This window comes from Tasmannia lanceolata, unplaced genomic scaffold (genome assembly GCF_043159265.1).
Source record: "Tasmannia lanceolata isolate RefF3 unplaced genomic scaffold, GAP_Taslan_0.1 ptg000020l, whole genome shotgun sequence".
NCBI lineage: Eukaryota > Viridiplantae > Streptophyta > Magnoliopsida > Canellales > Winteraceae > Tasmannia > Tasmannia lanceolata.
The window spans coordinates 10,605,646-10,627,873 of record NW_027518697.1 but is presented as its reverse complement, the minus strand read 5'-3'; the positions used below and the strand labels follow the sequence as shown (position 1 = coordinate 10,627,873).

General features: G+C 36.8%; 1 protein-coding gene across 1 annotated transcript; it reads left to right on the top strand.

Annotated features, from left to right (window-relative positions):
- Window positions 1-378: 378 nt before the first annotated feature.
- On the top strand, window positions 379-20,045 carry LOC143854289 (mitochondrial outer membrane protein porin 2-like). Its single transcript, XM_077364167.1, has 6 exons — window positions 379-535; window positions 633-709; window positions 18,755-18,865; window positions 18,950-19,036; window positions 19,164-19,372; window positions 19,475-20,045. Exons 1-6 carry the CDS (start codon window positions 487-489, stop codon window positions 19,779-19,781), a joined length of 840 nt encoding a protein of 279 aa, XP_077220282.1. The 5' UTR covers window positions 379-486; the 3' UTR covers window positions 19,782-20,045.
- Window positions 20,046-22,228: the final 2,183 nt, after the last annotated feature.

Sequence of the window (22,228 nt, the reverse complement as noted above, 5' to 3'; positions counted from 1 at the left end):
TCATGTGTTAGATCCTAAATTGGATTGAAGATAGCATAAAAAATCACCGGTTTACCAGTAAAAAATACCGGTTTAGCAGTAAATATTGATGCATGACCCATTGAAAACAAGGAATGACAGATAAACGGTCTAGATCATTGCACAAGTGGGTCCCACTTGTGCCAATAAGAACCCAGATTTTGTAATCTCTCTCTCTTCAAAAGCAAAATGATATCCGCACAATTAGGTTTTGGTAATTGCAGTAACCCATCTTGTCTTTTAATATTTAAAGAAATTTCAAGGGTTATTACAGTTCCCAAAAATGCTCTTACAAACCAATTAAAGAGGAAAAGACAAGCTGTTTCTGTGCAATCATTAAACCATTGTTGTGCTGATATCATTTCCCTTTAAAAATTGGGAAACACCAATTAATCGTGCCATCCTCTTTTCTTTGATTGCTCGCGTTTCACAAACACAATCTCTCTCTCTCTCTCTCTCTCTGAAGCCATGAGCAAGGGGCCGGGACTCTTCTCTGACATTGGAAAACTCGCCAAAGGTAATTTTCCAAAAAACTTCATCCTTCTCTAAAATCCGCTTTTTATCTGTTTTTTTTTTTTTTTTTTCTGATCATTTTTTTTTGGCACGATTTATAGATCTGCTGACGAAGGATTATTGCTATGATCAGAAATTCACAGTCGCGACTTACAGTCGCGACATCGATTGCGGAGTGGTAATATCAATTTTTTCTTCTTATTTTATTTCAGTTAAGAATTGACCTAAGATCGGTATCTTAGGGTTTTGTTCTTCTCATTTCTCTTTTTGTTGATCTATGCTACGAACATTTTATGATTTCTATAGGTGTGCATTTGTGTGCAATTGAATAGATTAGGTTGAATGTATCTATTTGATGTTTTGGATTGGATTTTAGAGATGGATTTTCGCTTCTATTGTTCTCAATCTTTCTCTAGTAGTCATAAATACACTAAAGAGGGTGGCCTGGGGAGGAAAAGGGGGCGAATATATCACTTCCCTAGATGCAAAACAATGGTGTTTTGTCTGTCAAGTCGGATTATGGGTGTTCGCATTGACTGAGATATTCTTCTTGTATAGAAAGTTCAAAGAACAGACATGGAAACAGTTATTTAGACGGAGATCAGTCGGATATGCCTAGGTTTTACAAACAATATACTATGGGAAATGATATCAGCACAACCATATTTTGATATTTTCACAAACCAAATTGTCTTTTAGTATTTAAAGAGCTGTCAAAAGGTTATTAAATTTCCCAAAAAGCACTCAGGTACTAATTAAAGAAGATAAGACAGCTGGGTTTGTGGCACCCCGCCTGCCCCGGGTTTCCTAAAATTTAACTTTGTTGGCTCTAGCAGGGGGGATCTCGGCCCAGCAGGGATTGGAGGAGTCTTGAGGAATGATCTTGAGGAGGTTATTTGGGCCTTTGCGGGTCCGATTGGGGAGGCAGATGCCTCGGAGGCAGAGGTGAGAGCAGTTCACCAAGGTATAAAGTTGTTAGCAAGAGATCACATGGACAGTGTGGTGGTAGAAGGAGATTCCATGAATGTTATTCGGTGGCTTCAAGGGTCGCAGAATATTTCCTGGAGATTTGATAGAATCTTTGATGAGATGTTAGACTGGATGTGATCTTGTAGTCTCGTCACTCGTGTAGTCGTGTTCAAGCTTCAGATAACCTAGCAAGAGCAGGAGTTTCTAGAGAATCATTGGATATGTTTGACTATTTCTATGATTTGGCCGACACTTTGAATTTATTGTAGACACACGTGTCGTGTCGTGTCCAACACGACACCCGTGTCCACATGTGTCAACACTCCTTTAGACACATTTAAGTGTACTACTAGAAGTGTCAACAACTTTTATATATGTATGTGTACGAGTGTGCCAGTATTTCTAGATTTTTAGGGGTTTCCATGTCAGATACCTTGTATCCATGTCGAAACTTGGCACACGAATATGTGTCCACAAATCATGATTATATGTACTTTCTATTTTAGCCGTGTCCCTGTTTCTAAATTTTAGGAGTTTTCCGTGTCTGACACTCTGTGTCCCTGTCGACACGTGACACTCATGTCCATGTCCACAAATCATAGGACTATTTCCTCCTTGACTTCTTGCGAAAGTTCAACTCTTTTGTTATCTTCTTATAGCTTGTATATTTTTGTATGTTAACCATCTCGGTCCCCTATGTGATGTAGCACCGCAAAGAGAAATAGAAGAAATGGAAGAGAATAGACGAAAGGGGATAGAATTAGAAGAATAGGGGAAGAAGAGAAGAGAAGAATAGACGAAGGATTGGGGAAGAAGAGACGAATATAGGGAGAAGTAGAAGAAAGAAGAAATTAGAGGGGAGAATCTCAATTCAATTAATCATTCAAAAGTTAACAATAAAGCTCTAAAGAGGCCTATATATAGGCAAATAAACAACCTAAAAGATAGAAACCTACTAAAATAAGAATTCCTAAAAATAACATGGAAAATAAAATCCTAGAAACTATTAACATGGAAATAAAAAATACTAGAAACTAAATAATGCGGAAATAAATCTTAATATCTGCATCATTCTCCCCCGGTTGAAAAAGAACTCGCCCTCGAGTTCTAGTCCGCCTGGGTCAAATATGAAAATAATCCAATGAAGCAGAAGAAGGCGCAATCCGTCTGAAGCAATCCTGATGGCTATTGCTCGAGACAGCAATGAAAGTGATCTGAAAGGCTGGCAGCGGAATATGGAAGAAAGCATCCATGCAAAATCATCAAAATACAAGCCTTTCGTGAGAATCAGGGAAGCTGGGAAGATGGCAACGTACTCGTCCTGGATCGGCATGATCGGCAAAACAGCTATGGGTAGTACCAATCCATAACTAGCCTCAATAAAGATATCACCTGCTCGTATCAAATCCGGCTCAATGAAATCAGCAACAAAATCATCAGCTAGAATCGTACCTGGCATAGTGATTTCAGGCGGGCAATCCTTCTGATCAATCCGCATATCAAGCACCTCTGTGTCAGCACAAATCTCGACAATCTCCTCAACCGGCTAAAAAATAGTGCAATCCTCAACAATATGCTCTCAAACATCCATCTCAAGTAATGCCTCAACAGTCAGGTCACTCGGCTTGGACTCAGGCAATGGATCAACCTCACGTGGATCTGTCACAATATCTACCTCAGAAGAATGAAGTTGGCTCGCTGGATGCTCGGCAATCGGTGCAGCAAAAATTTCGGAATCGTCATGCTCAATGATGTCGACCTCAGAAATCAACGGAGTCTCTGGCTCTGGATCGTCCATCTCAGATTCTAAATCTAAATCTGATGGAATCAAAGGCTCAACATCGATGATCTCATCAATATTAACATCAGGCTCTGTAAGAATAGCAGCAATGTTAGGTGGGACGGATGAAGTAGTGAAGCGGCTCTGCAAATACAACCTAAAATCTGCTCACTACCACCTTGAATTTCGAACCAGCCAAACCCTAGCCGAACCATAAGCCTCACCCACCTTGCTGTTATCGAAAAGAACCCAAACTGAAACTAAACAACCGCATCGTATGGACTCGAAGAGAATGAGGCACTATAGTTGTATGAGCTCAAAGGAAATGAGACACCGTAGTCATACGGGCCCAAAGGGAATGGGACACTGTAGTCATAGATGCCGTATGGACTCGAAGAGAATGAGACACCGTAGTTGTACGGGCTCAAAGGAAATGGGACACCGTAGTTATACGGGCCCAAAGGGAATGGGACACTGTAGTCATACAGGCCCAAAAGGATAAGAGACCGTAGTCGTATGGACTCGAAAGGAATGAGACACCGTAGTTGTACGAGTCTCTAAGAGAATTATATTTCAGGAAATTTGACTTAAATTATCATTTTGATTAATCCTTACAAAGATTGATCAAAAGAAGAGACGGGGTGACTCGAATTTTGATAGAAAATATCGGAATAAGAAGTTGAAATTTTGATTTAACCACCAGAAAACAAAAGATGCAAAATATCATATAAGAATGGACTTTCAAGACCCAATTTCGAGATACTACCTCATTAGCAACCTGCCCCAAACATGAAGTGTTACCTCTTCTTCTGATCTTTTGCCAGAGATTAGTTCTTTTCAAAGATCTTTTATCATTCATGACGGTCTTACTTTTTCCAAGTTTTTCAGAATCTGCTCATGAACCTGTTTTCAGAGCAATTGCACCTCGCAACAATCCTTTATACTGAACTTGCAAAATGCTATTTTTCATTTCAAAAATTAAAAAACACAAACATTTGAAGTGAAATGACAATATAAGAAAGATTACTCAAGTAATCTCGTGATGCTTCTGACTTATAAGCATTTTCTTTTGGGTTAGTCTGGCTTCTTTTAAAGAATGTTTCTCCATTAATAAACACCTTCACTTATTTTTTAAAACAGTAATACTTCATGTCTTTTTTTTCTATTAGCTTTCTGATTGCTTAAAATTAATGCCCCTAGTTTCAAGAATCATTGTTAACTTTGCCTGACCTACTGCATTTCAATGAGCAGTGTAACTCTTCTGGCGTGAACCCAATCTTACCACGACCAAGTTCCCCTTTTCAGATTTTCAAATTGGCGAACCGTTCGGCCTTAACTTTTGCCTAAACTGCCTTTTCGGGTTTTCAACTCAGCAGGCCACCCATTTAACTGTTGCCTAAGCCACCCTTTCGGATTTTCAACTTAGCAAGGGAATGATCCTAAATTTTGCGTAGACCGCCCTCTCAGGTTTTCAGTCTATCAGATCTTCAAGCTCCATTCTTTTTTTTTCTTTTTCTTTTTCTTTTTTCTTTTTTTCCTTTACTTGAACACCAAAAGGACTTTATAGGTGGGGTAGGGCTTTTCAAAGAATGGCTAAAGGTTTTGCAAAAATTTCAACCGAACCTGTAAGCAGGTTGCCTACGTATCCTAGTGTAGGAATCATGTCGCGTGTAGTTCAGGGCAAATGCCCCTAATTTGAAGTTAAATTGATTTTTCTTTTCTTTTTTTCTTTCTTTTGAATAATTAGGTTTTTTTTCTTCTTTTGAAACGACCGAACTCAGTTTGACCGAGCTGCCTACATACCCCAGTGTAGGAATCACTAAAGCAATCCGCCTACGTACCCTAGAGTCGCCAGTCTGTGGGATTCGATCCCGCGAGAGGGGGGCGACTCGCCTCCCTCTCTTTGTCTCTCGTACCCACGCGAATGGCGTGTGCTTTTTATTATTAATATATGTGAATCATCTTTTCTGTGAACTTGGGATCACTAAAGCAATCCGAATTTCACACAAAAGAGAATAATCAGAGTCGCCACCTAGGTAAGAGACCTAGGACCCATAAATAACCAGAAATCTATATTTGTTACCTGATTACGAGAATGGAAGGTATGGGGAATTACCACCGCATGCACAATTCTTGCCCGATAATCCGGTCTTCAATTCCAAAGTTAACTCTCTTGAATTTCTTTTAAATGGCTCATTTGAACTCTTTTGATGTGCGAACTATGTGACATGTACCCTAAAAATCTAATCTCGATGTAGTTCCTAGATGCGTCTTTTGATTCTCTTAAATTGGTTTGATTCGATATATGTGAAAGTTCTCTTAAAATCTAATTTCGAGGAAAATTGTAAGTGATTTAATCAATTTAATTTAGGGTTTGAAAATGATAAAGAAATAAACAAAATAAAACCCTAAAATCCTACTGGAATGTGTGTAGGGCCGACTCGTGCTTGGTATGCCGTCCAAGCATACAAGTTGCCTACGTACCCCAGCCTCTCTGGGATCAGAGTCGACGTAGTTCAGTGGCCTAAACTAAGCTACGTGCCTAAGATGTGTAAGACATCAATCTAGACTGGAAGAACTGTTTCAACAGTTTAAGAGAGATTATTTAGTTCAAGTTGAATTGATTTTATTATCGTAGGACTTCATCTAAGATGCTATATGGTCATATCTAAGTGCAAGACAATCCCTTAGACTAATGCAGGTGACCCTACATCCTACGTTAACTAGGTTTGTCATATAAGGGAAAGAGATTGACTAGTGAAACTAATCTAAGGGTCAATTGCTAATAATAGCAACCGACCGTGATGAGGCTGGACTCCTAACTCTAGGACTCTGACAAGGTGGGACCGCAATCCAATGGTTCCAATCAACTTGAATTTGGTTGTGCCCAACCCAAATTCATTAAATTAATGATTTTCAGTTCTTTTAAGGTTTCCTAACATCTAAAACTTATGGCTCTAAGGTTCCACCATTCTCGTGCTTGGATTTCAATCATGACAAAGAATTATGCCCTCAACCCCTTAACAATTTAACATATAAGTTATAATATATTATTGCCCGGCATTTTTTTAGGATTTCCATGGACAAAGACCTCGAAGCTAATAACATATTACAATTTAGATGCTAAACCATCCAAGAATCGATCGCAATGAATAATCAATCATGAACTCAAACCTAGCACTTAAACGGATCTAAGACAACAATTTTACAAAGGAAGTATGTGATATTTAGGATTTCTGTTTAAGTGGCTTAAGGATTGAATATGTGATGGAAAATTGAAGTATTCTGAAAATTTTCATGAGGTTTTGAATTGATTTCGATTTTTACGTGAATTTATTAGAATCGGACTAGATTCATGATTTTACAAAGCATTCGATAGAAAACTAAGTTCTCTGTTTCAGAAACTTTGGGATATGATGTGTTCTGTAAAATTATGACTTTCTTGAATTTTTTATGATTTTAGAGATTAAATTCGATTTTTAGTGATTTTTCCAAAATCAAACCAGATTGATGACATTACAAAGTAATTTATAGCAAATGAATTTCAATTCAAACCAAAATTTTACAGTGACATGGCGATTATGAGTAAAGTATACTATAAAAATTTCATCAGATAATATTATAATTTCCTATGTATTCCAGATTCAACAAATAATGACTATTTCGGAAGAAGAAATAAAAAAGCATGCATAATGGAGTCCTAAAATCGTGATAAAATTAAGGTATACTGAAGATGAATCATAATATTTTCTATCCAAATTTCAGAACTCGGAAGTTAATATTTCTCCAGAAATTCAATTTTTAAGGAAATAGGTCAATCGTTTTCTTGAAATCCAAACCCGTTTTATCATAACAAATTCAAAAACCATATCAAAACTTCACAAAATCCATGAAAATTTTTCTATGACATACCAGTAACATATGTTACTGGTTTGTAAAGAAAATTTTTGAAATTTAGTAATTTTAACATGAAAAAAAATTACAGCACGTAAAACGAAGCTTTGATTAGAAAACAATAAAGAAACAGATTTTTCAAAATTTTATTTCATGGAAAATTCTATTTATGTCTAAACTTAAGATCTGAAAAGTTTCATGAGTTTTCAAAACCATTTGATATTTATTAAAAATAAGCCAATTTTAAAATAATTTTAAATAGAGTCAAATAAATTCCAAATATTCTGAAAATTTTTGCGTAGTATGGAAATATCAAAATTGGACTGGAAACAAAATTTTCACCTCATTTCGACTTGATTTGATACGTTTTCGATTTTATTCATCGAGAAATAACCATTTTCTGGGTTACCGTTCGAAAAATAAAAATAAAAATAAAACAAGCCATCCATGGGTGAAAATTATGTTTTCCAGTGGTTTTAGAATTTATTTTAATCTCAGAAAATCTGAGTTTTAGAAAAACACTATGTTTTCAAACACCTGCTTTGAAAACTAAGCTTGAAACCCATCTCGAATGAAAAACAAAAGAAAATTAATATTTAATAGTGAAAAATTAATTTTCCATTGAAAATCTAGAATTAATAATATTATTCATATTACATCATACTAAAATTTAGGGGTGGCCAGAACCGAACCAGAACCGAACCGGAACCGAAGAACCGAACTGTAAAAAAATATTTTTGGTCCGGTTCGGTTCCACTGATGAAGAAACGAACTTATTCGGTTCGGTTCTGGGTCTAATGTTCTCGGTTCGGTTCCGGAACCGAAGAACCAAACTTTGAATATATATATATAATATTTTTATATTTCTATTATACATATACTTAATAATATAAATTACTTATAATATTAATAAGTAATAGTTAATACTATTCTTATAATAAGAAAGTAACTTATATTATAACTTTAATTAAAAGTTTTTATAAATTATAATTAATAATTAGCCATTAGAACCGAAGAACCGGACCGGACCGAACCGATTATGTTCGGTTCGGTCCTACTGTGTACTACGGTTCGGTTCGGTTCTTACGGTTCATGGAACCGAGAACCGAAAAAAAAAAGAACCGAGAACCGAACCAGTTGGCCACCCCTACTAAAATTTCATCGAAAAATTCATCCGTTTAGACCATATTCGAAAATCAAACCCTTAAAAACATCCTAAACATGATTTCTAAACTAAAAATTGAAAAGTGGAAGATCTTGTTTCTTCATATCTTCTTTTATATACAACATATTGGAGATTATTGGATCGTTCTTCGGGGTTTTCTAGCGTTTATAAGGGTGTGACAAAGCGAATATCCCGGAATTACACACCCTAGAGATAAGGATTCGCGATCAACGACATGTGTTATTCCACTTTTCAATTTAAGGGTTTGATTTTCGAATATGGTCTAAATAGATGAATTTTTCGATGAAATTTTAGTATGTTGTAATATGAATCATAATATTATTAATTCCAGAATTTCAATGGAAAATTAATTTTTCTCCATTAAATATTAATTTTCTTTTGTTTTTCATTCGAAATGGGTTTCAAGATTGGTTTTCAAAGCAAGTATTTGAAAACATGGTGTTTTTCTAAAACTAATATTTTATGAGATTAAAGTAAATTCTAAAACCACTGGAAAACATAATTTTCACCCATGGATGGCTTGTTTTATTTTTCGTTTTATTTTTCGAACGGTAACCCTGAAAAGGGTTATTTCTCGACGAATAAAATCGAAAACGTATCAAATCAAGTCGAAACGAGGTGAAAATTTTGTTTCCAGTCCGATTTTAATATTTCCATATTACCCAAAAATTTTCAGAATTTTGAAATTTATTTGACTCGATTTTAAATTATTTTGAATTGGCTTATTTTTAATATATATCAAATGATTTTGAAAACTCATGAAACTTTTCAGATCTAAAGTTTAGACATAAATAGAATTTTTCATGAAATAAAATTTTGAAAAATCTGTTTTCTTTATTGTTTTCTAATCATAGCTTCATTTTACGTGCTATAATTATTTTTCTTGTTAAAATTACTAAATTTTGAATTTTTCTTTACAAACCAATAACGTATGTTACTGGTATGTCATAGAAAAAATTTCATTGATTTTTGTAAAGTTTTAATATAGTTTTTAAATTTTTTATGATAAAATGGGTTTGGATTTCGAGAAAACGATTGACCTCTTCCCTTAAAAATTGAATTTTTGGAGAAATATTAATTTTCGAGTTCTGAAATTTGGTTAGAAAATATTATGATTCATATTCAGTATACCTTAATTTTATCATGATTTTAGGATTCCATTATGCATGTTTTTTTATTTATTCTTCCGAAATAGCCATTATTTGTTAAATCTGGAATACGTAGCAAATCATAATATTATCTGATGAATTTTTTACAGTATGCTTTATTCATAATCATCATATCACTTTAAAATTTTGGTTCGAATTGAAATTCATTTGCTATAAGTTGCTTTGTAATGTCATGAATCTGGTATGATTTTGGAAAAATCACTAAGAATCGAATTTAATCTCTAAAATCATGAAAATTTCAAGAAAGTCATAATTTTACAGAACACATCATATCCCAAAGTTTCTGAAACAGAGAACTTAGTTTGTTATAGGATGCTTTGTAAAATCATGATTCTGGTTCGATTCTAATAAATTCACTTAAAAATCAAATTAATTTTAAACCTAATGAAAATTTCCAGAAAACTCTAATTTTCAAGCATGTATTAAATCCTTAAGCCACTTAAACAGAAACCCTAAAAGTCACATACTCCTTTATAAAATTGCTATCTTAGGTTAGTTTACATGCAAAGCTTGAATTCATGATCATTTATCTTTGCGATCAACCCTGGATAGTTTAGCGTCTAAATTATAATATGTTATTGGTTCCGAGGTCTTTTCCACGGAAATCCTGAGAACATACCGGGCAATAATATATCATAACTTATATGTTAAATTGTTTAAGGGTGAAAAGCACAATTTCCTTTCATGAATGCAACTCCCGTATGAGATTGGTCAACCCCTTAAGAGCCTTATGTTTTAGATGTTAAGAACTTTTAAAAGAATTGAAAATAATTCACTTAATGAATTTGGGTTGGGCAAACCCAAGTTCAAGTTGATCGGAACCGTTGGATTGCGGTCCCACTTCGTAGCCCTTAGATCCTCTTTAAGAATACTTACGTCATGTTGTGCTTTAGGTTTTTAGGGTATCCTAGAGTTAGGAGTCCAGCCTCATCACGGTCAATTGCTATTATTAGTAATTGACCCTTAGATTAGTTTCACTAGTCAATCCCTTTCCTCTATAGGACAAACCTAGTTAGCCTAGGATGTAGGGCCCAACTGCATTAGTCTGAGGGTTGTCTTGCACTTAGATAGGACCATATAACATCTTAGATGAAGTCTTAGGAAAATAAAATCTATTCAACTTGAACTAAATAATCTTTTTTAAACTGTTGAAACAGTCCTTCCAGTCTAGATCGGTGTCCTAGAGGTCTTACGTATGTAGCTTAATTTAGGTCAACGAACTACGTCGACTCTGATCCTACTGAGGCTTGGGTACGTAGGCAGCTTGGATGTTTGGATGGCATTCCTCGCACGAGTCGGCCCCACACACAATCAGTGGGGTTTTTAGGGTAGTTTATTATTTCTTCTCTCATTTAAAACCCTAAATTAAATTGATTAAATCACTTATGCTCTGTATGGTTGCCGGGTTTTTTTTGTGCCTGGGAGTTATGTGGGAGAAAAAAATACCCTGGGAGATAGGTGGGAAAAAAAAGTCCTAGAAGTATCCTGGTAAAATAAAAATCCCATGTTTGGTTATGTGGGAGAAAAAAATACCCTGGGAGATATGGTGGGAAAAAAAAAAACCTTTGTTTGGTTGCTTGAACTGTTGGGTAGAAAAAAAGTGGGATTAAAAAATTTATTTTTGTTCCTGGGGTTATCTTGGGATGGGATGAAAAGGCAATCATTACAAAAGTGGGATTAAAAAATTCACCCCACAAGTAATCATTACAAGAGTGGGATTAGAAAAAACCTAGTGCTAAAAGGCAACCAAACAGCGCATTAGGATTTTTCCCCAAATTAGAATTTTAGGAGAATTTTCACATATATTGAATCCCAACAAATCAAGAAAATCAAGATACACATTTAGGAATTACATTGAAATTATATTTTAAGATGCATGTCACATAGTTCGCACATCAAAAGAGTCCAAATGAGCCATTTAAAAGAAATTCAAGAGAGTTAACTTTGGAATTGAAGACCGGATTATCGGGCAAGAATGGTGCACGTGGTGGTAATTCCCCATACCTTACATTCTCGTAATCAGGTAACGAATCTAGATTTCTTGTCATTTATGGGTCCTAGGTCTCTTACCTAGGTGACGACTCTGATTATTCTCTTTTATGTGAAATTCGGATTGCTTTAGTGATCCCAAGTTCACAGAAAAGATGATTCACATATATTAATAATAAAAAGCATACGCCATTCGCGTGCGTACGAGAGACGAAGAGAGGGAGGCGGGCCCGCCCCCCCTCTTGCGGGAATGACGCAGATATTAGGATTTATTTTCGCATTTTTTAGTTTCTAGTATTTTTTATTTCCATGTTAATAGTATCTAGGATTTTATTTTCCATGTTATTTTTAGAAATTCTTATTTTAGTAGGTTTCTATCTTTTAGGTTGTTTATTTGCAGATTTAGGGGTGATGGTTTTGAGGGTTCAGGAAGCAGATTTTAACGGTTGGCTGGGAGATAGAAAGTTAAAGAATTGCACAGAATCTTTGGATCTTTGCTTTGATACCAAATTGATGCAGCACCGCAAAGAGAAATGGAAGAGAAATAGATGAAAGGGGATAGAATTAGAAGAATAGGGGAAGAAGAGAAGAGACGAATATAGGGAGCAGTAGAAGAAGAAAGAAGAAATTAGAGGGGAGAATCTCAATTCAATTAATCATTCAAAAGTTAACAATAAAGCTCTAAAGAGGCCTACATATAGGCAAATAAACAACTTAAAAAATATAAACCTACTAAAATAAGAATTCCTAAAAATAACGTGGAAAATAAAATCCTAGAAATTAACATGGAAATAAAAAATACTAGAAACTAAATAATGCGGAAATAAATCCTAATATCTGCATCACTATGTGTACAATAAAATTGGCTATCATTCACTTAAAAAAACACAGCTATGTTTGTGCAAATATCAAAATATGGTTGTCCTGATAACATTTCCTTTCTTACCTGTGTTTGATATTCATATGTGCAAGATTACTGCGTATATTCATCAGGTGCCTGCCAAGGCAAGGTAGAACTTATCTTGCGAGGCCTCCCTTGACCATTGTGATTCTGAGAACATGTTGCTGTACTTGTATATACCTTGCATATTACTTAATGACTGTATGAGTCCCTCAGAATGTCACTTAATTATTGGCAATTGTTTTTCACTATTTCATGTGATCATTTACAATTTTGGGAACTGGGGTCAATGTTATCATGAAGGACTTGAAGGATATGAGATAATTTAGAAATTTGTAGGGAGACTCCTTAGGAATAGAAGCATTTGGATGTTTGGGGAGAGTCCCTATGATAGACAAATGTGGAGTCGTAGTGGAAATGATATATGGTTCAGGAGGAAGACTGGAACTGTACATGACTGATCTTGGTCTTAAGTTATTAACATTGGAACAGTTCCTGCGGTTATGGGAGTCCTTTTTGTAAGACTTCTCCATGAGTTGTTTGCTGGCTTGACTGCCTTCATGGAGCATGTAAGTTTGATTGCAGTTAGCTATCTGGTCTCTCATTTTTTTAAAATTTTCCATGAGAGCACACAACTTGTTTCATAGATAAGGAGCCTGAGAAGGAACCTTTCTCGAATTTGTTTACAGGTTGTGTCATCAGGTTTTGTGGTGATTATTTGGAAGTTTTGGTTCTATATCTTATTGAATGTGTTCCTCAAATGAAGGACATGACAGATGGAACAAAAATCTAGATAAGGCGACAATGCACCTGCAACGAAGGATGATATTGTTATTCAAGTTTCAAAGGCAAGGGGGAAGAGCAAATCCATCGGAAGGCTTATAATAGAAATCAAGATTGATATAGAGGAAGTTTTCATTTTGACAGTTTTCATAGAGTAGAGGAGGTTTTTGCATGATGTGTCATGTCTTTCGTTTAGGGCAATGAATCCTGATACTGTCATTTTACAAGAAAGAAAATCGAGGCTGTAACAAAGAACAATACCAACTCAATGTGGGAAGGGGCAAATGCTGTGATTGTTCCATTCTAGTGTCTGTCAGGAGGAGGGATTTGGTCTTTATGAGATCATAATAGTCAGAAGTCATTTCTCTATATCTTTGTGGTTGGCCGTAGATTCATTCTCCTGGATATTATTGGCTGTCTATGCCCCCTTGTTTTTTGAAATGGCAATATATTGAGAAAGGGAACCGAGATGGTCCACCAGAAATACAAAGAGGACATAAGAGACAACAAAATACAATGGAATATCGTTGTTTTGGGAGGACCTATCATTAGCTAGATCCTCAAATCTACTCTTGTAATGACATAGAAAGGGAATCCTTTTGGGAGGACCTATCATTAGCTAGATCCTCAAATCTACTCTATGCTCCATCAAATGACACGGAAAGGGAATCTAGATCGTCAAATCTGGGCCCTTGGTGCATTGCATGGGATATCGTTGTTTTTAGATGGCTCGAGGAGAAATCCATGGAACATGCATCATCCCTGCAGTGACTAGTTTCTAGTAGTGTATCAATAGCCATGATTTGGTTGACCTCTATAGTCAAGTGGGGAATTTTAATTGGTCAACTGGTGGTTTGATGCTAAGTCGCATGGATTGATTCCTCCTGTCAATAGAATGGAAAGGGCGTTTATAATGCTCTTTTCAAATAGTTCTCCCCAGCTCTATCTCGGACCATGCACCCTTATTCTTCAGTACAGAAGATGAGCTAAGGTATCTTACTCCCTTTAGGTTTGGTTAGCTTCCGTTGAATTCGGACCTTTTGTTCACAATTGGTGGAGTGTTGATGTAGTGCATCATGTTGTTTCTGAAAGATCAACAATCACCAAGTTTTATGAAGGAAAAAGTAGGAAGAAGGAAAATATCTTGGCCTTACTCTGATGGATGGATCACTTAGCCTTCATGATTGGGATTTGGGATCCAATTATTGAGAGAGTTTGAGTACAAAATTGAGAATGGAAGAGTTAAGTACTTGTCCCTGCATGGCAAGATTACCATGTTAAAGGCATCTCACTCTAACATTCCTACTTATATCTTTTTTTTTGAAAGGTAACATTTCTACTTATATCTTATCCATATGTAAGATTTCGCCTCCTATTAGGTTAGAGAGAACGAATTGATTTTTTTTTCTAGAATGACGACGACTTGTAGGCGAGTTCACTTAAAAAACTGGAAGCAAGTTTTCCTGGCCAAAATGTGTGCTTGTGTAGAGATGAAGAATATTAGATTGCGAAATTCAGCTTTGTTGCCAAATGGTGGTGGAGACTCTTCAATAATGAAGTGGAATTATAGACAAATTTCATTTATGCTTCATATCAAAGGGAGGAGAGAAGCATTCATCTTGGTGGGTGGATGGTTGACGACTCCACAATATAGAACTCTCAGGAATCTGAATTCTCTATTTTCAATTCTAACGTGCCTTTTTGTGTTCAGTTCAAAAAATATATATGCCTTTTTGTGATGGGAATGGGGCAAACATCTATTTCTAACTGGATAAGTGGTGTGGTGGTGTGTGTCAGTATTCTTAATTTCTCTGCGCTTGAACTCTAGAGCCTCCATTTCTTGTTGTACGGATAACTCTAGACCTCAGAAGGTGTTCAGTCCCACGATAAGGGAATGGAGTCTCATAGAAATTCCACACTTTATCTGAAAATCTTTATGACCTATATTTTCTATCCGTTGAAATCAAGGATGAGCTTATCTACAGGCCGGGTCAAAAAGGTGTTATCTCAGTTATATCTTATTGTATGATCTTATTCAATGGTAATACCTTTCCATAGTTTTCCCAAGATTTGGAACTTACCGGCCTCTCCCTGGGCAATTGCTTTTTTGTGGTGTGTTCTCCATGGAAAAATCCTATCAAGGGACCAATTAATCAGAAGAAATGTTTGTGATTCTCGTGATTGCATTTTCTGTAATTATCCTGCGGAATCCCCCAACCATATATTTATTTATTGTTAGTGATCTTCACACATATGGAGTTATTTCTTTAATCTATTTGGAGTCCATCCAAACATGGACCGGTTGGTACTCTATGGGTATGGCAGAGAAGCAGGTTGGTAACAAAAGAGTGGAGGACTGCCTTTGGGAAATTCTCTTTCCATCGACAATTTGTATTATTTGGAAGGAATGAAATAACATAGTATTTAATGGGCAAAGAAATAGTTTTGACCAAGTAATTAACTGGATTATTGTGGTAGTGCCCGAGTGGGCTTCAAAATCTCACATTTTTTTAATATCATTCTTTAGGATATTATTCAGAATTAGATATCTATTTGTCCTTGAATCTTGATACTCTCCCCAAACTAGAATTTTTAATGTTTAGTCCATCCCCGGGTGCTGAGTGGACCAAGCTCGCTTTTGATGGAAGTACTAGATCATCGATTAATAATTTAAAACTACTATTCAGGCAGTTGGTTTGTGGGGGAGTGGGCTTCAAAATCTAACATTTTTTTTATATTGCTCTACTACTCTGTCAGTTGGTTTTGGGGGAGCATTCATGTACCTTCGTGGTGAAATCTTCCTATCCTACGTAGGGCCTTGTAATGGAGTAAATGTGGCTGATGCCAAGATTTTGGTGGTGTGAAATGGTATTATTCTCATATCTAAGTATGACCAACCTATAATTTGGATTGAAGGCGATTTCTTAAGTGTGCAACTCGGGTCGGGTTGGGTCCAACCCGAACCCAACCTGAGGAACCATTTACTCTATGCGACCCGACCCGAGTTCCAATCCGATGACGTTAAACCTGACCCGACCCGACCCGAGTTCCAATCCGATGACGTTCCAACCAGACCCCAGTTTTTAAGCTTACTAAAATCTTAAAAAAAATGATAAAAAATTGTCGAGTTTCACTATGGTCGGGCTGCCCAAGCCCTCAACCCGAACCTTACCTGGGTTAGGAAAACCCAACCCGAACCCGACCTGAAAGACACCCAACCCGACCCGACATTTTTTTCTGGTTGAACCCGACATGAGTTGCACCCCTAGATTTCCTTAACAATATCTGATGGCTTAACCTGGTGTTCTTCCTTCCCTGAAGGTTTCAACTTCTCTTTAGAGAAATGAGGGATATTCTATCCAAGTTAAGTGTTGCTTTTCACTCATTCATCGTCAGGAAAATGGTCGGGCGAGTTCTTTAGCTAGTTTTGGAGTATCTTGCTCATATTTGGTTATGTGGCACGAAAAGTCCAATATGTTTAGTGCAATGTCTTGTAACTCTGCATTCAAAACCATGCCTTTACTAAAGTTGTTTCAGCTCCTACAAAAATTTAGCCATCTCCTAACCATACTCTTCAATATTGCATTTTTCAAGGGTTTTAGTGGCCTAGGTTGTGTGCTTGGAGGATTTCTATCCTTCACCATGACCATGTTGCCCCTCTTGAAATACTTATCAGTGCCCATAAACATCCACCTTGGCCTTACATGCAAGTTTTTTACAGATTTCCTCGTGCGACTCTTTCATGTGTCCAACCTTTTTTTCGGCTACCACGATTGCATTCCTCAAACAAGGTAAGGAATCAAGTCATAATAATGATTTGCCTGCCTACCATACACAATCTCAAATGGGCTCTTTTTAGTAGTGCAATTTATTGAGTAGTTGATGGGGATCAAGAATGAGAGGGGAGATGCTCGAGAGATGGTCCGTATTTATGTTTTAATTAGTTTGAAATTTCCATTGAAACCGACATGAAACAATCGAAATGTTTCCATTTTCGTCCCCACTGGAAGGCATACTGAAAGGGGCACAGTTGAATGTAGATATCATGAACGCAAGGGAATTATAAAAAAGAAAAAAGAAAGAGGCAGAAAGATTGCTCGTGTGTCCACAAGACAAATCCCATTTGAAATGGATGGTGTGAGTTTGTCAGATGCTCGACCAGAATCCGGTTCATAGGAAAAATTAAAATAATAAAGAGCCTCGAGTCAATAGAGACTGAGGAGATTGACTTGGGAACAAATGACTGAAACGTATACTGAATAAAAAATCGTAAGTGTGTTGTGCAATACAATAATAGAATGCGTTCATAATTATATTTATATCAATTGCATGTGAAATGTGGTGTATGTATTATGTAAGGTTTTAAATTTTGATTTCAATTTCAGTTTGGGTTTCCACGAACTAAAATGCCTCGGTTTCATTTAGAAATTGTATTGGAATTCCTGTAAAATCACATAAATGTATGTAAACCTTAGTTGTAAATTTCGTTTCGTTTCTGCCGAAATGGCCAAAACATTCTGGTTTCGTTCGAAAACCGGAACAAAACGACCAAAATATCGTTTCGTTCCGGATTTCGTCCGATTTCAGTAATTTCGGACGAAATTCACCATTCCCGAAATTCAAGATTTCGTCCGAAATTTGTCCAGTTAGTTGTTTTTGTTCTAGTCTCATTGTCTCTTCTTGGTTCTCTTCCCTTCTTTTCTCCTCTTAGTATTTACATGTAAAGTCATTTGAGTAAAATTTACTTAAGATTTATTTACTTAAATGACTTTACATGTAAATAACGGAATACCCCTCATTTGGATCTATTAAGAATAGTTTCAAGACCCAAATTTAAAAGGATAAAAAGTCTAACTCTCCAGTTCTAGTACAAAATTTGAAAAAATGGGTCGTTTCAAATTCTTAACTTCCAAACGGTGCGGTAGTTTTCCAATTGTAAAAATACATAAATTCTATCTTGTCCAAACATTATTAAATCCTAAAAGTCCGGTAAAAAAAATCTAATTTGGTCTCCAAAATTTTTTCATCTTGTTAGGCACTGGTCAACAGTCAAAACAGGCATTTCAGCTGACTGAAAGTGATTTTCCTTTAAGTAATGTTGGATCTTTTACATATTTTGTTCATTTAGTTGTTTCTTATATTTTTCTAGCAATTTTCTGATTTTTTGTGATTTTTTCATATTTTTATTATTTTTTTCCAGAACAAAAAGTTTCAAATGAAATTGGACCAAAATGACCGAAAATTTTTATTCCAGTGGCCAAAACGAAATGGCCACCGGAACGAAATTTACAACTATAAGATGAAACTTTAAAAGTGCTAGAAAAGGCACAAATATACACTTGTCAAGAGGCATGCTTAATTCTATCTTCTTTGTCAAGATTAATTAAGATTTCACTTATATTGGACATAAATTATCGGAAAATGATATCCTTTTTTCTCTCACATCTACTGTGTATTGGATTTATCAAATCCATATTCTGAATTGTAGCTGCTCTGTATTCCCCATATAAAAGAAATCAGCAATGTATTGATGATTTCTGCTTTATTTTCAGGGTCTTACTTCAACTGCAGTGAAGAAGGAGGGATTGACTGCTGGTGACATCACGGTGCAATACAAATACAAGAACAGCATGGTTGATGTCAAAGTCGATACAGAATCAAATGTGTGTTGTTTTGCCATTCTTTTTTCCTTTTAAACTTTGAACTCTAATCTCTGGTTTCTAATTAACTTCACTTTTACTTTCCAGATTTCTACAACCCTCACTTTTATGGAACTTTTGCCATCAACAAAGACTATTGCTACGTTTAAGCTGCCAGATTACAACTCCGGCAAGGTACTTAAGTTCATTCTCTTGTAAGCCTGATATGGTTCCATGCTAATACTAATAGACCATTGTGGTTCTGTTAATCATATTGGCAATTATGAGACTTAAATACCAACATTCTCTTTTTGCTTTCCAGCTGGAGGTACAATATTTCCATCACCATGCAACATTAACAGCAGCTGCGGCTTTGAACCAGTCCCCCGTATTGGACCTTTCAGGGACTATCGGCGCCCATGGCCTTGCCCTTGGTGCAGAGGCAGGTTTTGACACTACCGCAGGTTGTTTTACCAAGTATAATGCTGGGATTAGTGTAACAAAGCCAGAGTCCAGTGCCTCTGTATTTCTGTAAGTTTGATATTAACAATAGTATTCAAATCCCAGGATTAGGAAAGAACACAAGAAAGAGATAACCACAGTGTCTCTTATAACTGAGGCCTTTTTTTTCAGGTCCGACAGGGGAGATGTAATCAGGGCATCATATCTGCACAATCTGGATTACCCAAAGAGGACTGCCACCGTAGCAGAGATTACCCGACGGTTCTCTACGAACGAGAACACATTCACCGTTGGAACGTCATATGCCGTTGATCCCCTGACCATGGTGAAAACAAAGCTTAATAATCACGGGAAGCTCGGGGCACTTATGCAACATGAGCTGAAACCCAAGTCAATCATTACAATTTCTGGCGAGTTCGACACCAAAGCTTTGGACAAGCATCCTAAGGTTGGATTGTCACTAGCTCTCAAGCCTTGATTAGTTTTCTCCTCCTACTACAGGTGCAACCTAGAACCCAAATTCGGTTTCTATTTTTGGCATTATGGTATTTGAAAGCAAAGCAATAATTTTTCCACAGAGATTGTTTGGTCTTTACTGTGGATGATTTGATAGGGTGTCTAAGGCCCTCTATTGATCTTATTTTTTCAGGAGGTATTTTTGGTAGCTATACATTTGTAATCTCTTCTATTGATCCTTTGAAGGAGTGTTCATTTTCCTTGTATGAGAAACTGCATTTACTTATTTACTTTTGCAATCCCATTGTTATCTAGGACTTCATAAGTAACCAATTTGTGGGACCAAAATTGTCTCCAATTTTGATTGGATAAGGTGTGTTTAGATGCTCATGAATTATAGGTTATTACAAGTGGATTGGGAGTGTCGTCATCATCTTAAGGATGAGGAGATTAGTGCCTTATCCGTCATTCTTAGTCACCTTGATAGTGTTATCAAGGGTCTACTATTGAGGATTTGGGTTCTGAATCCTATAGTTTTTTTATCCGTGTCTATTTCTCCTCTGGCTAAGGGTCTTGGGCATAGTAATTGGTCCAGAGTTTGATTGACGATCATCCCTCCAAAGTTTCAATGTTTTAGTTGGACAGTCAAGTTTCAATGTTTTGGTTGGACGGTTGTTGCATGGCAAAATCAATACGCCTGATATCCTTGAGCGTAAAGGTTGTGTATTGGAGAATGTGTATGTTACAATAATGAGTGGGGACCCGCGTAGGTATGAGACTAGGTGGGACCCAGTCTGGTATGGGACAGGTTTAAAGGGCCTTGCCTAACGTGCTTCATCAGCTCTGGAGCCTTTTGCGTATTGGTAAGGTACCTAACATTTGGTACCAGAGCGGACACCACGTCCCGTGTTTGAGTCACGGAAAGGGCTACGTGGAAAAAAGGCCAGAATGAAAGCCATCACAGAGTGGGCCACTGAGGACGGTGGATGCGAAAGCGTGGTGGAATGTTATGATCCTGAGTGGGGGCCCGTCTAGGTATGGGACTAGGTGGGACCTAGCCTGGTATGGGACAGGTTTAAAATGCCTTGCCTAACGCGTTCCATCAGCTCTGGAGCTTTTGGCGTATTGGTAAGGTACCTAACATTTAACTTCTTACATGCCTAATTGACCATAACACAAATAAACAAGAAAAAGAGAAGGGAAGGAGGTTGATTCGAGGCAACAGGACGACCTAAAGGTTCAATTCGAGAGGAACTATGACTGCTAAACAAAGCTTCTTTGTTGATTGTAAACTTCTTTCTTACATTCATTTACAACACATTTAAACAACACCACCTTCCTTAACTACTAAAAAACACTTGGACCAATGATATTCCTACAACACTTCTACACAACTACAATATTACAACATGTCAATTTAACAAACTGCCAAAAGGAGATCGTTGAGAGCATACTCTCACAACCACGACGCACTACATCTACTACATTCACCCACTAATTAAAACCGACCCCTAATTCGAACTAATTGGAATACTCATGATTGCTATTTAGCTGAAATCGTTAACATGCACACATCAGTGTATCTTGTGCAAAGTAGATGAATATAGTGGTTCCCATCTTTTTTTATCCATTGTTGGATTGCCAAAATTATTTCGTTCCATGTTCTTAGATGGTACAAAGCATGGCTTGGGTTGACCTTCTCTGGCATTCAGTGTAACTAGGATAGTCCTTGCCACCAAGGAAATATACATGGAAATAGAATCTGAGGCGGGTACAAGCATGGAGTATGCCAGGGCCCAAGTCTTCACTTCGGAGTGGGGGTTCCTCAAGTCGACCGTGAGTCTAAAGGTGGGTGATGTAATATATTCGGTGGGGGTTTGTGGGGAGTTAGAGAACGATATAAGCTTGGCAATGGAAGAAGCCAAGAAGGTAGACACAAAAAGGAAATTAGACCTTTCTCGAGAGGAAAAAATCTTCCAAAATAGTGAACAGGTTGTTTGGAGATAAGAGGAGCCTGGATTCCGGCTTCAACCAAAGGAAGACGATGATAGCCGGTCTGTTGGATGAATCAATACTTCTCATCGAGCAAACGGTATGGATGAGGCTTTCGACAGGTCCTGTAAAGGCTAAGTAGTAGCCACCGATAGGTCACCTAAAGTGGAGGACAAAATCTCAACCCTAGTTTCAAATTTTAAATTGGCGTTGAGATCTTTTTTCATTGGAGAAATTTCAAAGTGAAAAAGTCACGAGGATGGGCCAGTAATCCCAAGAGTCAATAATTACATGGTCTAGTGCAAAAGTCAGGATTCCCTACTCTGTAGGTGAGATACTTCGACATTGGGATACAGTGATTACAGAGAAGAGGCCTTCTACTCGTATTATGCTGAGATGGGAGCCACCACCGGATGGATGGCTCAAAGTTAATTTTAACGAAAGCTCCTTTGGGCGTGTTTGGATCGCGGGAATGGG